This window comes from Erythrolamprus reginae, chromosome 2 (assembly GCF_031021105.1).
Source record: "Erythrolamprus reginae isolate rEryReg1 chromosome 2, rEryReg1.hap1, whole genome shotgun sequence".
Taxonomy (NCBI): Eukaryota; Metazoa; Chordata; class Lepidosauria; order Squamata; family Dipsadidae; genus Erythrolamprus; species Erythrolamprus reginae.
In genome coordinates, this window is record NC_091951.1 from 47,282,185 (window position 1) to 47,297,172 (window position 14,988).

General features: G+C 44.2%; 1 protein-coding gene across 1 annotated transcript in view; it reads right to left on the reverse strand.

Annotated features, from left to right (window-relative positions):
* Nucleotides 1-14,988, reverse strand: part of LOC139160367 (zinc finger protein 420-like) — a 34,672-nt gene that overhangs the window by 10,509 nt on the left and 9,175 nt on the right. The window contains exons 5-7 of the mRNA XM_070738130.1: nucleotides 12,136-12,265; nucleotides 9,291-10,719; nucleotides 9,009-9,206 (exon numbers count right to left, since the gene is read on the reverse strand). Of these exons, the coding sequence (XP_070594231.1) occupies nucleotides 9,009-9,206; nucleotides 9,291-10,719; nucleotides 12,136-12,265 (1,757 nt within the window). The remainder of the gene's footprint in view (nucleotides 1-9,008; nucleotides 9,207-9,290; nucleotides 10,720-12,135; nucleotides 12,266-14,988) is intronic.

Here is a 14,988-nt window from a genome sequence, read left to right on the forward strand (position 1 = left end):
GCCTGGAGAGGGAAAGGGCCGCCGCGGGGCTGAGCGGGCGGGGTCCGGAGAACAATGCTTGGCGCCGCGCTCCGATGCCCGAGCTCCTTTCACCTGCGGCTCCCAGCCCACCGCCTCGCTGGTTGGCTTCTCCTCCTGCTCAGCCTTGCCTCGGCCTTTGTGCGCGGCTTGTCCCGACAGCCCCCCACCCCAGCACTTTGAATCCAGCAGCTTCTGCTGGATACGGGCGGTGGGTGGGACGAGCGGCGCGGAAGCCAGGGGCTGTGGCAGCTCGCCCCCCCATCGCCCGTATCCAGCAGAAGCGGCGAGATTCAAAGGGATTCAAGGCTAACTTCTGCGCTTGGCTTGAGGACTCAGCTGGGAAGCGGCACGGGTGTTTTAAAAGGTCTCCGCCGGCATGGGGGGCTTCCTACCCCCCCCCCGAACCCCCAACCCGGGTTTGGGGGGTGCTAAGAAGCCCCCCATGCCGGTGGAGACCTTTTAAAACACCCGTGCCGCTTCCCAACTGAGTCCCGAAACCAAACGAACCCGGGTGGCCGGGCGAGCAGCGAGCAAATGGCGGGTGGCCGGGCGAAGGGCGGGCGAACGGAGGGCGAGCGGGTGCTGGGGGGGGGCTTCTCGCCCTCCCGCCAGCAAGAGGGGAAAGACCCAGGGAAGCCGCCCAGCAGCTGATCTGCCCGGCGGGGAACACCATCTACGCATGTGTGGCCATAGGAAAAAAGGGCGCACATGCGCAGATGGTGTTTTTACTTCCGGGTTGAAAAATCGCAATGTAGCCCATTCGCAATGGTCGGGGACGCAATAACCGGGGGATCACTGTATATGTGTATATAAATAAATTTTATTTTTTTTAAAAAGGTTGGAAAAGAAGAAAGAAAAGGCTGTCTCAAATCTTTCTTCAAGCAATGGATAATGGAACAACATCCTTCAAGAATTAGTGAAATCCTATGAATGCTAGAGAACTAGTAATTAAGAGTATAGAATTCAAACACGTTTATTACATTTAAACTCCTTCTAGGCTCCAGAGATGAAATTATTTCACCTGCAACTCAACCTGCTTCTCTTTCTCCTCCTCCGCTTGGCTCATGAGGAAGCCTTCCACCAGGGCCACTGCCTGGGCGCTGGTCTCTGCTCCACACTCCCGCACCCAGTTCTGCATCTGCAGGGGCAGAAGCGCCAGGAACTGCTCCAGAACAACCAGGTCCAGCAGCTGCGCTTTTGTGTCCTTGTCTTGTCTCAACCATCCAGTGCAAAAGGAATAGAGTCGGCTGCAAAGTCCTCGGGGACCCTCATCCTCCTGATAGAAACATAGAAACATAGAAGTCTGACGGCAGAAAAAGACCACATCGGCTGGAAGATTGTCCCAAGCATCTACTACTCTTTTAGTAAAATAATATTTTCTCATGTTGCTTCTGATCTTTCCCCCAACAAGCCTGATTGTGCCACCTTATTCTTGTGTTCACTTTCCTATTAAAAACACTTCCCTCCTGAACCTTATTTAACCCTTTAATATATTTAAATGTTTCGATCATGTCCCTCCTTTTCCTTTGATTTGACGTCTAGAGTGACGCTTGAGGGCCAGTAAATACGAGTCCGACTGAACACTACTAAGAGCCTACATTAGGATTTATCTAGTCGTGATAAGGGCGGCAAAACGTCTGTATTTTTTGGCTCTTATTGTGTCTGCAAATTCATACTCGGCCGCCATGTTTAGTGTGACCTGCTCCCTTCTTAATGGGGAGAGAGCGGAAGATCCCTTGCAGGGAGATCCTGGTTCCTTTACCCACTGTTGGAAATAATAACAAATAATAATAACAACAACAACAGAGGTGGAAGGGATCTTGGAGGTCTTCCAGTCCAATCCCCTGTTTGGGCAAGAGACCCTCCACCATTTAAGACAAATGGTTAACCAATCTCTTCTTTAAAACTTCCAATGTTGGAGCATTCTGTGGTTTCTACTCCTAACCCAAAACCTTTAACCTTAGACTATCTACAATTGACCTCTCCTCCTTTCTAAGAGGTCTGTAAGGGGCATGCATAAGTGCACCATTGTGCCTACTGTCCCTGTCCTATTGTCTTCTTTTGTTACTTTTTATCATTACTTATCTAATGTTTAATATGTACAAATTATCACCCTATAATTGTTTGACAAATAAATAAATAAATAAAACAAAACAAAACAAAATAAATAAATTCACAACCTCTGTAGGCAAGCTATTCCACTGACCAATTGTTCTAACTGCCAGGAATTTTCTCCTTAGTTCTAAGTGGCTTCTCTCCTTAATATTCTTCTTCTGGATTCATGGAGGTTGCTTGGAAAGGAGGTTTAATGGTGGAGAGGAGCACATGGCATGAGCTCCTGCCCAGAAAAGGGGGATCACATGTTTCCAGATTTAATGGAGGGGGGATGCTGGGAAGTTCTTTGTTTTATGTTATATGGGGCCCTGTGTTTTTGAGTTCAGGTTTGGCTGGCCCTTTGCTGGGTGATGGTAGAATGAAAGCTCTTTGGGCAATTGCTAATATGGCTCTGTCAGGAGGAGGTTTGTTATGTAGAATAGATTAGTCCATCAAAGGTGAGCCGGGCCATTCCTTGATGGGCACATTGACAAAGGTGGGGGCTACTAAGAGTGGGTCTTTTTCCTTACCTAAAAGCATGTTTATTAAAAAAAAAGCAGATTATATTCAATGTCCTAGGATATTTCATTTTTTCTAGGAGAGGGCATGCTACCTTCCTACACCTCCTAAGACAAATTGAACTGCAGAGGACTCAGGCCCTATTTTTAATACCATCCAGCACATAGTAAGAATGCAGGCACAATCTTCTGCATCTCCTTCTTTGTAAAAACCTTTCTTCTTCCCTGCTTGTGATGCAAGTTCACCCTCTCCCCCAACCGAGCTTTTCCCAGGAAACGGGGCATGATTACCTCCCCGAAATACAGTACTATCCTTCTTCCTGGGGATCTGGATTACTTTCTGGGGACAACACAACTGGAGACCAAACAACTTGTCTGGCAGTTTGCTTTCCCCCCACCTCGCCTGTTACGAGCATAGAATGGTGGATAGAAACATAGAAACATAGAAGTCTGACGGCAGAAAAAGACCTCATGGTCCATCTAGTCTGCCCTTATACTATTTTCTGTATTTTATCTTAGGATGGATATATGTTTATCCCAGGCATGTTTAAATTCAGTTACTGTGGATTTATCTACCACATCTGCTGGAAGTTTGTTCCAAGGATCTACTATTCTTTCAGTAAAATAATATTTTCTCATGTTGCTTTTGATCTTTCCCCCAACTAACTTCAGATTGTGTCCCCTTGTTCTTTGTTCACTTTCCTATTAAAAACACTTCCCTCCTGGACCTTATTTAACCCTTTAATATATTTAAATGTTTCGATCATGTCCCCCCTTTTCCTTCTGTCCTCCAGACTATACAGATTGAGTTCATTAAGTCTTTCCTGATACATTTTATGCTTAAGACCTTCCACCATTCTTGTAGCCCGTCTTTGGACCCGTTCAATTTTGTCAATATCTTTTTGTAGGTGAGGTCTCCAGAACTGAACACAGTATTCCAAATGTGGTCTCACCAGCATTCTATATAGTGGGATCATAATCTCCCTCTTCCTGCTTGTTATACCTCTAGCTATGCAGCCAAGCATCCTACTTGCTTTCCCTACCGCCTGACTGCACTGTTCACCCATTTTGAGACTGTCAGAAATCACTACCCCTAAATCCTTTTCTTTTGAAGTATTTGCCAACACTGAACTGCCAATACAATACTCAGATTGAGGATTCCTTTTCCCCAAGTGCATTATTTTACATTTGGAAACATGAAACTGCAGTTTCCATTGCTTAGACCATTTATCTAGTAAAGCTAAATCATTTACCATATTACAGACGCCTCCAGGAATATAGAGGCACATGGGATCTGGGCTCTTCCAATCTCGGGACACAGAAGACTGAACCTGAATGAGGGCATATATGTTGTAAGCCGCCCGGCACAAAAATCCAAATAATCAATCAATCAATCAATCAATCAATCAATCAATCAATATCTCTTACTTCTTTAGCATGAGAATCTCCTGCCTCCCTCTGAATGGGAAAACATCCACCAGTCACCCAGGACCACCGCTGGACCTCTTCTCTTCAAGACTTTCCTCCAGTTTTACCACATGCAAAACTCAAAGGGTTAAAGAGAGAGACTACAACGTCCTAGAGAGGCAAGCCTAAACATGTCACTTCCTTCTCACCTTCCTCTGGAATCCACCTGTGGCCCTCCAGTGGTTTAATGGTGAACTGCATGCATTTTATATTATAGAATATAGTAATAGAATAGAGAAAAAGTAGCAGAAATAGAAGTGCAGATTTAATAAAAAGTCTGACAGTGGTGAGGAAATTATTTGTTTAATAGAGGGATGGTGTTCGGGGAAAAACTGTTCTTGTGCCTAGTTGTCTTGGTGTGAAGTGCTCTGTAGCGACTTTTTGAGGGTAGAAGTTGAAACAGTTTGTGTTCGGGATGTGAGGGGTCAGTAAATATTTTCCCCGTCCTCTTTTTGACTCGTGCAGTATACAGGTCCTCAATGGAAGGCAGGTTGGCAGCAATTGTTTTTTCTGCAGTTATTTATTTAGTCAAGTATGCATTAGATTAGTATAAACATGATTTCAATACATGTAATGAATACGAATAAAACATTTGGACAGGGGCGGTAGGCACTCTGCTGCCCTTATGCACCCCTCTTACAGACCTCTGTGGAATGGGGTGACGTCAACAGTAGACAGTCTAAGATTTTTAAAGTTAGCTACGTAGCCAGTTTTGTTTTTTTCCATAGAGTGATTTTTTTGGGGATTGTAGCTTCCTTATTGATATGGGTAATTTGGTTTTCCTGGTTTTATGATTATTAATGGTTTGTATAGTTTAATAATTCTTTTTGACAGTAAGCAAGAAAATGTAATGGTCATTGTCAATGTTACAGCCAGAAAATAGAGTTTTGCCAATCAAGAGATCAGAGGTTGTATATTGAGGCAAAAGTCAATCATGCTGTTGTCACTGTTGGAAAAGGCTTCTATTATTTCTAGTCCATAAATTAAGTTTAAACTGTTACATTTATTTATTTATTTATTTATTTATTTATTAGATTTGTATGCCGCTGGAGGCCGGCAACGGCCTGTTTCCCAACTTCTGGTGGGCCCAGTAAGCTTGTGTTTACCCAGGCTCCAAAGGCTTCATTGGAGCCAGGAGAGGGTAAAAGCACCCTCCCCATTCCCCTGGAGGGTCTCTGGAAGCCAAAAACACCCTCCCAGAGCCTCTGTGTGACCCAAAAATCAGCTGGCTGGCTCCCACATGCACGTTGGAGCTGAGCTAGGGCAACAGGTCGCGTTCTAGAAGATATAGCTCTGCGTGCCACTTGTGGCACCTGTGCCATAGGTTCGCCATCACTGGTGCAGGATCTCCTACTTGAGTGGGGGAGGGGGCATTTGGACTAGATGACCTGCAACATCCATTCCAACTGTGTAAATCTATGCCACAATTAGAGTAGTACAGTGGGAATTGGGATGGGTGGTTGCATGAGGGATAAATATACTTGCTCTAACAAATTCCCTCTTGAAAATTCAAGGTCATCCTTTGTTCAGCACCAACCGAAGTATGTAGGTCTCTGGACGTGCAGACAATCAGACTGATCCACGCGATGAACCTGTGGGTGCGGGGATGAGGAATGAACCTTAATCTTGCTGGGAAACTGTAGGAAAGTCAGTATTTGTTTAACTACAGTACGTAACCATCATGAGTTTGAGAATAAATTGGAACTTGGAAGAAGGCCAAGGTCTGGACTCTGGATTTATTTCTCAGATGTTATTTGGAACGCTGATGCTGCTTATTAAAAAAATGTCAGAAGAAGGACATTTTAAACACTTTGTGTGTAATGAAGTGGGAAGAAACAACTGAGTGGCAGGAAACTATTGAAAAGAAAATCCATGGATTTAACAAATTAAATCTAGAATTAACATAGATTGTTGACCAAATGTATCTCTGTATGGGGAATTACATCATTCCTGCTCCTCTCGCTCTCTCTCCACAGTCCAGGGACTTACATGACTTCATCCTATGGGAAGAAAGACTACTAGTTTGTCTGAAATCCTTTCTGCACGCTAAGGATTTGTATGGATTTTTCTATGTGTAGATCCTTTTATTACCAGCCAGTTGATTCCTTGCCATAATCTCTCCATTATATGGCTACTCCCTGTTCTGCCCAACACGGTAGAGTATCAAGGAAAGAGAAAAACACACACAGAGATTGGAGGTTGGTTGTTTGGTTGGTTCGTTCATTTATTCGTTCATTCATTCATTTATTTATTTAGTCCAATACACAATGAATGCTATAGAGGATATACTTGAAGTAAAATATATCAAAGAAAGAATAGAAGAGAGAATATAGGAAAAAAAATATCAATGAAAGAATAGAAAAAAAGATATAGGGATAGAAGAGATATGAGATATAGGAGAGACAATAGGACAGGGGACAGAAGGCACGCTAGTGCACTTATGCACACCCCTTATTGACCTCTTAGGAATCTGGAGATTTGAGTTTTAGGAGTAGTTTGTTGTGGACCACTGAATCAAAGGCTTTGCAGAAGTCGATATAAATTGCATCTATAGATTTTCCTTGATCAAGATGAGTTGTCAATATGTTTTTGCATTTTAGGAGCTGCAGGTTGCAGGATAGTTTTGTTTCCTGAATCCAAATTGTTTGTTAGACAGCAGATTATTAGATTCTAGGTGGAGAGTAATTGATTGGTTTATAATTGATTCCATGACTTTGCATGGGACGCAGCATAGTGATATTGGTCTGTAGTTATCGACAAGAGAGGGGTCTCTGTTTTCGAAGATGGGGATGATCATTGCTTTCGACCATAGCTTAGGAAGTATGCTGGTTTTGAAGGATTTTTCAAAAATTATGCTTAGTGGTTCAGCTATAGCAGAAGAGGGCTTTTTTAGGAAGTATGCACATAGATCGCCTGGTCTGACTGATAGAGAAGGTTTAAGGTCACGTAATGCTTTTTCAACTTGATCTTCAGTGAAGTCTCTTTGTGTTAGGTCATTGAGAGAGTTTGAGTTGCGATTGATGAAATTGGGGGATGAGCCGTTACTGTTAACAAAGACAGAGCCAAAGAATGAGTTGAGGATGTTAGCTTTAGATGAATCATTGTGGTATTCTTTGTTGTTGGGTCCTTTGAGAGGTGGGATAGGTCTAGAGTCCTTGAGTAGATTTGTTGCATAGGAGGTTTTCCTCTTGTTTGCTGTGGTAGTTGAGACATTCTGCTTTTATTTGGTTGCATATGCTTTTATAACAGCTTTTGAAGTTGGCTACTTGTCCTTTTTTGTTTTTCCGCGAGAGAGATATTTTACTTGTTTGTAATTTTCTTATTGAGATGGGAAGATTATTTTTCTTGTTTGGGGTAGATGTTAGTAGTATGTGAAGTCTGATAATTATTTTCATTTCGATCAAGAATGTGTTATAGAGGTCATCAGTAGAGTTGCAGTTAGAGAGATGGGCTTCAATGAGTTCATAATTTTTTGAAATTGAATTTCGGTGTTGCATTATTTGAGTGGATCTTAGTGTGGCTTAGGTTGAGACTGAAGTTTATCATGGTGTGGTCGCTGTTGGAAAATGGTTCTTTATTTGTAAGCATATATTGCACTTTTGCTGTTGCGGAAGGTGAGATCCAGACTGTTATCTAGTCTAGTATTGTTAGTTACTAGTTGGTCAAGTCCCAGACAGGTGACGGTGTTATATATAGTAAAATGGATAGGTTCCGTGCTACATTCATTTAAGGTCCAGTTAATGTGTGGTAGGTTGAAGTCTCCGAGGAATATGATGGGGTGTGGGCAGTGGGTAGCCCATTTTAGTAGTGCAGATAGTCCAGAGCTCTGTCGTAGAGTAAGAAGCAAATTGTGGTATTTAGGGATAAATCACAGACAATAGTTTCAGGGAGTGATAGATCCTGTGCAACTTTGACGTTTTTTAGATTCAGTGATTTTTTATAGAATATGGTTACTCCGCCTCGGTCTGAGCGGAAAACACGGTAGTTTTTGATGTGATCATGGAGTCTGGGTAGGAAGCATTCAGCCATGTTTCACAGGTAAAAATTATATTGAAACACAAAATATATTACTTTACAAATTGGTTGAGAGCAGCAATGACGGCAGAAGAATGTCTGTTTATGACCCAAAGGTCGGGGTTATCTGCCAAGCCAATAACAAATGTCGCAACCCCACCAAGGTTTGTAAAGAATGCCTCCAAACTGGGCTGCAGCAAACATACACACTCTATTGTTCAAGAGCTACAGTCTTTCAAAACACAAGTGTCCAAAAACTGGGTTGTTTTCCAAGGATGCAAGATGTTGCTTTAGACATGGAACTCTGGATTTGTTTCGTTGTCTCTGATAAACCACAAATGATAATTCCTGCAAAGAGCTCTCCCACAAAACCTCCCCTTTTCAGCCTGCTGCAGGATTCCCTAATTACTCCCAGCTGTGATTAAGATCTTCTTCTGCATCTGAGAAGCTGCTGCTGTCGTCCCATTATCCTGTGCACTCGGACATTGAGAATGGGGTCATTAACCATCCCCTCCTCATCTGACATAGACAAGGCTCTAACTGGGGGTTCAACAGGAATTGCAAGGGCCTCCACCTCTACCTCTCCAGCACCTTCAGCTTCCATCTCTCCTTCCACCTCCCCGTCTAAACCCTCCGACAGCCACACAGGTCCCCGATGTTGCGATGGACCCGGCTCATCCGGTTTAAAATCTGTTACCAGAGGAGCTGACTGTGAGCCAACCACAACACTCCTCTTTGTGGATCTTTCTATGAGAAGTAAGATAACTGTTGGAACTGAAGCCCTTTCCATACTCCATGCATTCATATGTCTTCTCCCCTGTGTGGATTCTTTGATGGGAATTAAGACTACTCAGTTGACTAAACCCCTTTCAACACTCCATATATTTATATGACTTCTTCCTTGTGTGGATCCTTTGATGGCGTGTAAGATTACTGCTTTTTCGGAAATCCTTTCCACACTCCATGCATTTATATGGCTTCTCCCCTGTGTGAATCCTTTGATGGGAAGTAAGAACACCATGTTGGGTGAAGTGCTTTCCACAGTCCATGCATTTATATGGCTTCTCCCCTGTGTGAATCCTTCGATGGCGTGTAAGTTCAGTGCTTCTTTTGAAGTCCTTTCCACACTCCATGCATTTATGTAGCTTCTCCCCTATGTGGATCCTTTGATGGCATGTAAGATCACTGCTTCTTCTGAAGTCCTTTCCACACTCCATGCATTTATGTAGCTTCTCCCCTATGTGGATCCTTTGATGGAGGGGAAGTTCAGAGTTTGTTCTGAAGCTCATTCCACACTCCATGCATTTATATGGCTTCTCCTCTGTATGGATCCTTTGATGGCGTGTAAGACCATTGCTTTGTCTGAAGTCCTTTCCACACACCATGCATTTATATGGTTTCTCCCCTGTGTGGATCCTTTGATGGCATTTAAAATCACTGCTTTTTCTGAAGTCCTTTCCACATTCCATGCATTTATATGGCTTCTCTCCAGTATGGATCCTTTGATGGAATGTAAGTTCACTGCTTGTAATGAAGTCCTTTCCACATTCCATGCATTTATATGGTTTCTCCCCTGTGTGGATCCTTTGATGGCGTCTAAGTTCAGAGTTTGTTCTGAAGCTCTTTCTACACTCTATGCATTTATATGGCTTTTCCCCTGTGTGGATCCTTTGATGACGTCTAAGTTCAGAGTTTGTTCTGAAGTCCTTTCCACACACCATGCATTTATATGGCTTCTCCCCTGTGTGGATCTTTTGATGGGATGTAAGTTTACTGCTTGTTCTAAAGTCCTTTCCACATTCCATGCATTTATATTGCTTCTCCCCTGTGTGGATCTTTTGATGGGATTTAAATTTGCTACATATAATTAAGTCCTTTCCACATTCCATGTATTTATATTGCTTCTCCCCTGTGTGGATCTTTTGATGGGATGTAAGTTTACTGCTTTTTCTGAAGTCCTTTCCACATTCCATGCATTTATATGGCTTCTCCCCTGTGTGAATCCTTTGGTTGGAAGTAAGTTCTTTGCTTGTTCTGAAGTTCTTTCCACACTCCATGCATCTACCTTGCTTCTCCACTTTGTGGATTATTTCATGGGATTTAGGTTTACTGCTTGTTCTGAAATCCTTTCCACACTCCATGCATTTATATCGCTTGTCCCCTATATGTCTTCTGTTATGGGAAGTACCACATTGGTCTTTCCCACACTCAATGTTTTTAACTAACTTCTCTCCTATGTGCATCCTTTTATCAGATGTCACTTTTTCTTTAGAAAGAGTGAAAGTCGCATTGTAATTTTTTCCGCTGTCTTTGCATACATAGTTTTCTGGTTTGGGCTCGGTTGGATAATATTCATTTACATCTAATATGTCTTTGAATAGTCCTGCACCTTTCCCAATATATTGTTTTTCTATTTTTCCTAATTGGCCAGGAAAGCCTTGGAATTGAGCATCAACTGAAGATGAACTTTCCTTATTCCAAGTATTTGATGGGTTTCTCTCCTGCCCTTGTTGTTCCGTTTGATTTGCAGGCTTCTCTGTTCTGTTCCCAAGTCTGAACTTTTGGAATGGTTCAATCGACTCTTTATTCTCATGCCCATTATTACCTCCAAAGGAAAAAAGAAATTAAAATGTTAGCAAGGTTAAGAAAAAAGGCCAATCTTCCAGAAGTCATATGAATTTGTATATTGTGCCAAACTCCAATATATTGCATGTTTGTATACTTATAATGGCATGATATATAAATTATAATATCTCTATTCATGAGATGTCAAAGCTTTCAAACATCTAAAACAAAACTTTCACTTACGAACCAGGAGAAGCATCCAAGAAAGCATTTGTAGGAAACCTAAGATTTATTGGAGGTGGGCCAATTTTGCAAGACCCCTTAGAGAATAACTTTGAAAGTCATTTTTTTCCCTTCCTATATAAACCTACCTTCCATTTGTGTTTTAATTTTTTTCCTGCCAAAGGTCACATGATAGAAGAGAAAGAAAACTTAAGAGTTCTTGTATTAACCCTAAGCAGCATGTTTGCAATTGAAAAATGGCACCAGATTGCCCTAATTCCAAGACTTAGGATAGAAATGAAATGGAAGCAAAGTCAATTAACCCCCCCCAAAATAATTGAATTGCAATTCTTCATAGTACTGATTTGGAACACCTGAGCCAAAAATATAACATAAAAATAAAACCAGGGAATTACTTTATCACTGGCAGGTTTAAATCGAAATAGAAAAATGCAACAGTTGACAAATGGCACAGGATGCCTCTAAGAATAGCATGGCATAGAATAGCATAGAACAGAATAGCGTAGCATAGCATAGCATAGAATAGAATACTTTATTGGTCAAGTATGATTGGACACACAAGGAATTTGTCTTTGGGGCATATGCTCTCAGTACATATAAAAGAAAATATACAATCGTCAAGAATCATGGGGTACAACATAGGGGTCAAATAAGCAATCAGGAAACAATATTAATAAAAATCTTAAGGATACAAGCAATACATTACAGTCATCCAGTCATAAAAGGGAGGAGATGGGTAATAGGAATGATGGGAAAAAACTAGTAGTAATAGTAGTGCAGACTTAGTAAATAGTTTGACAGTGTTGAGGGAATTATTTGTTTAGTAGAGTGATGGCATTTGGGAAAAAAACTGTTCTTGTATCTAGTTGTCTTGGCGTGCAGTGCTCTGTAGCTATGTTTTGAAGGTAGGAGTTTATCTCCAGGATATGAGGGGTCAGTAAATATTTTCACAGCCCTCTTTTTGACTTGTGCTGTATACAGGACCTCAATGGAAGGCAGTTTGGCAGCAATTGTTTTTTCTGCCGTTCTGATTATCCTCTGAAGTTTATCCACTAAGCAGAAAGCCTATACTAAAAGCAGCAGAACAGCATATATTTTTCTTTCCACTCTCAAGAGATGACTTCTGTTTGGAGATATTTAAATAAGAAACAGCCAATGGCATCTAACCACATCATGTCTTCCTGAACTCTGACTGGAGAATAGAAAACCTTACCTAAAGAAGCCGTGTTTCTGTAATTCTCCAGCATGACTTCCCAATGCAGATCTTTTTGGTGAGGATCCAGCTGAGACCACTCCTCCTCAGAGAAATAAACAGCCACATCCTCAAAGGGCACAAGATCCTCCTGGACAAAAAAAAATAGTACAGAATAGGCCTGCAAGACCTGCCCTTTTCTTTAGAAATCCCCAAAGCAAAATGATGCATTTAGGTCTATGCTTAGTAGGATTCCAGGTTTGAGATGAGAAAATGGAAAGAACAAAAAGCATTTAACTGAAAAAATATTTTAGGTAGCTTTTATCATCTTCATTGATTGTACAGGACCTTTGGCGCCATTCAGTAAAAGATCTGTTTCCTTATGGATCAATTCATCTATCATCCACTCTCAAAACATTCTTCTCAATCTATTAATGCATCCACCATCAAAAGACCCTCAGCATCTGGAGAGAATCAAATGGCAGGTGGGCCTTAGAAACACCATCCATCAGTGATTCTAATCTTCCTATGTTTGCAGAAGGAAGTGTGCATGTCTCTGTGTTTTGTGTGTTGGCAGATTTGGTAAACTGCCATCAATACCCAGAGACACAAAACTCTTTGTATAGCAAGGAAGCTTCTAATGGTCTCAGCCACTGGCTGAACAGGAAACAAAGAAACAGAACATTTCCTAAGGAAAACGTTTCTTTTTTAAAAAATTAATTTTTATTGATTATAAAAAAGAAAAAAACAAACAAACATAACATATAGGACATAACAAAACATTAAATGAACATTTCCAAAATGTGAACTGTATGTGGTACACATCACAAAAGTAAAAACCTAATGCTGTGACTATAAAAACTGATTTTTATGAATATATCAAGTTAATATACAGTAATTTATCACTAAGTACCGTGTTTCCCCGATAGTAAGGCAGTGTCTTACTTATTTTTATCCACAAAAGCCCCACTATGTCTTACTTTCGGGGTATGTTTTACATTGGAAAAAAAAAAGAAAGGGTCCTTTCAGCGGCTGCAGGAGGCGAAGATTGGGGTTTCCCCTTTGCGTGGGCGGCGGGGAAGACCCAGGGAAGGTTTCGTCACCCGCTCGGGACAAACCCAAGCGGCCGAGTCAACGGAGCGCGCGGGGGAAGCTTTACGGGCCGGACGATTGGGGGGGCGGGGGGGGGGGGCGCGAGGCAAAGGAAGTGAAGGGAACTGCGGAGCCGGGAAGGCGTGGAGCCAGGTGCGAGCGTCGCGGCGCGCGTGTCCTTTCAGACCCCCCCCCGCCGTTTCCCGCCTCCACTCACCAAATTGACAGGGTGAAGGTAGCCGTTCCCGGAGGGCTCTTCTTGCGCGGAATTTTCTTACGCGCCTTGCCCGCCACCGCGCCCCAGCCTTTGCCCGGGAAGCCCCGCTAAGCCTTCTGCGCCTGACTCGGCAAGGCGAGAGGGAAGAAGGAGAAGCGCAAGTGGATGCGGAGCGCCCGGGAGGCATTTATCCGCCCAGGAGGCATTTATCCGTCCTTCGCTTTGACGGCGCTGGTCCGAAGCGAGCCGAGCGGGCGGACCAGCGCCGTCAAAGCGAAGGACGGATAAATGCCTCCCGGGCGGATAAATGCCTCCTGGGCGCTCCGCATCCACTTGCGCTTCTCCTTCTTCCCTCTTGCCTCGCCGAGTCAGGCGCAGAAGGCTTAGCGGGGACCAGCGCCGTCCTTCGCTTTGCCAAGCCGGGAAAGAGGCGGTGGCGGAGAGGCGAAGGACGTCGCTGGTCCGAAGCGGGGAGAGCAAAGGCGGCGGCGGGAGTAGCGGAGGCGAGGCGGAGAAGAAAGAAGCGGCGGATAGCTGGCGAGGCGCCGGCTAGAGGGCTGGACCCCGCCGCTTTGCCGCCGCTCCTGCCGCCGGCGTTGCTGGGGTCGAGCACCACGCCCAGCGGCAGGAACTGCGGGGGGTAGCCGGCGTACGCTCCGGCTAATGAGCCCTTGCCGCAGCTATCCGCCGCTTCTTTCTTCTCCGCCTCGCCTCCGCTACTCCCGCCGCCGCCTTTGCCTCTTCCCGGCGAGGAGAGCAAAGGCGGCGGCGGGAGTAGCGGAGGCGGAGAAGAAAGAAGCAGCGGATAGCTGCGGCAAGGGCTCGTTAGCTGGAGCGTATGCCAGCTACCCCCCGCAGTTCCTGCCGCTGGGCGTGGCGCTCGACCCCAGCAAAGCCGGCGGCGGGAGCGGCGGCAAAGCGGCGGGGTCCAGCCCTCTAGCCGGCGCCTCGCCAGCTATCCGCCGCTTCTTTCTTCTCCGCCTCGCCTCCGCTACTCCCGTCGCCGCCTTTGCTCTCCCCGCCGGGCAAGAGGCCGGGCGAGCAGGCCGAGGCGCTGGAACTGGGGCTGCCTGTCCTTGACGTGAACGGCGGGTAGGTGGCGCTCGGCACCCGGAATCCCGTCTTCTCGCCACCGCCCGAGCTCCCTCCGGAGCCTGCCGCCGCCGCGGCACTTACTCCGCCGGCCGAGGAGTCCTTCTTATCCGCGCCGGGTTTGGGAGACTCTCCTGGGCGCGAAGCTCCCTCGCCAGTGCCGCGAACTGCTCCGACGCCTCCCTCGCTTTTAGTACCGTGTTTCCCCGAAAGTAAGATATATGTCTTACTTTCGGGGTATGGCTTATATTAGCCGACCCCCCTGAAACCCCCCATATGTCTTACAATCGGGGGGGTCTTACTATCGGGGAAACACGGTAGGGAAAACATATATAAGTTGAGGTTAACATAATTTACATTTTCATTCTTATTTTGCTTATATTTGGATCTTATATAGTCAAATTTAAACTCCATAGAATTGCAATGATACCATCCAAAGATCTTTACTATTGATTTGTCAACTATATTGTTGA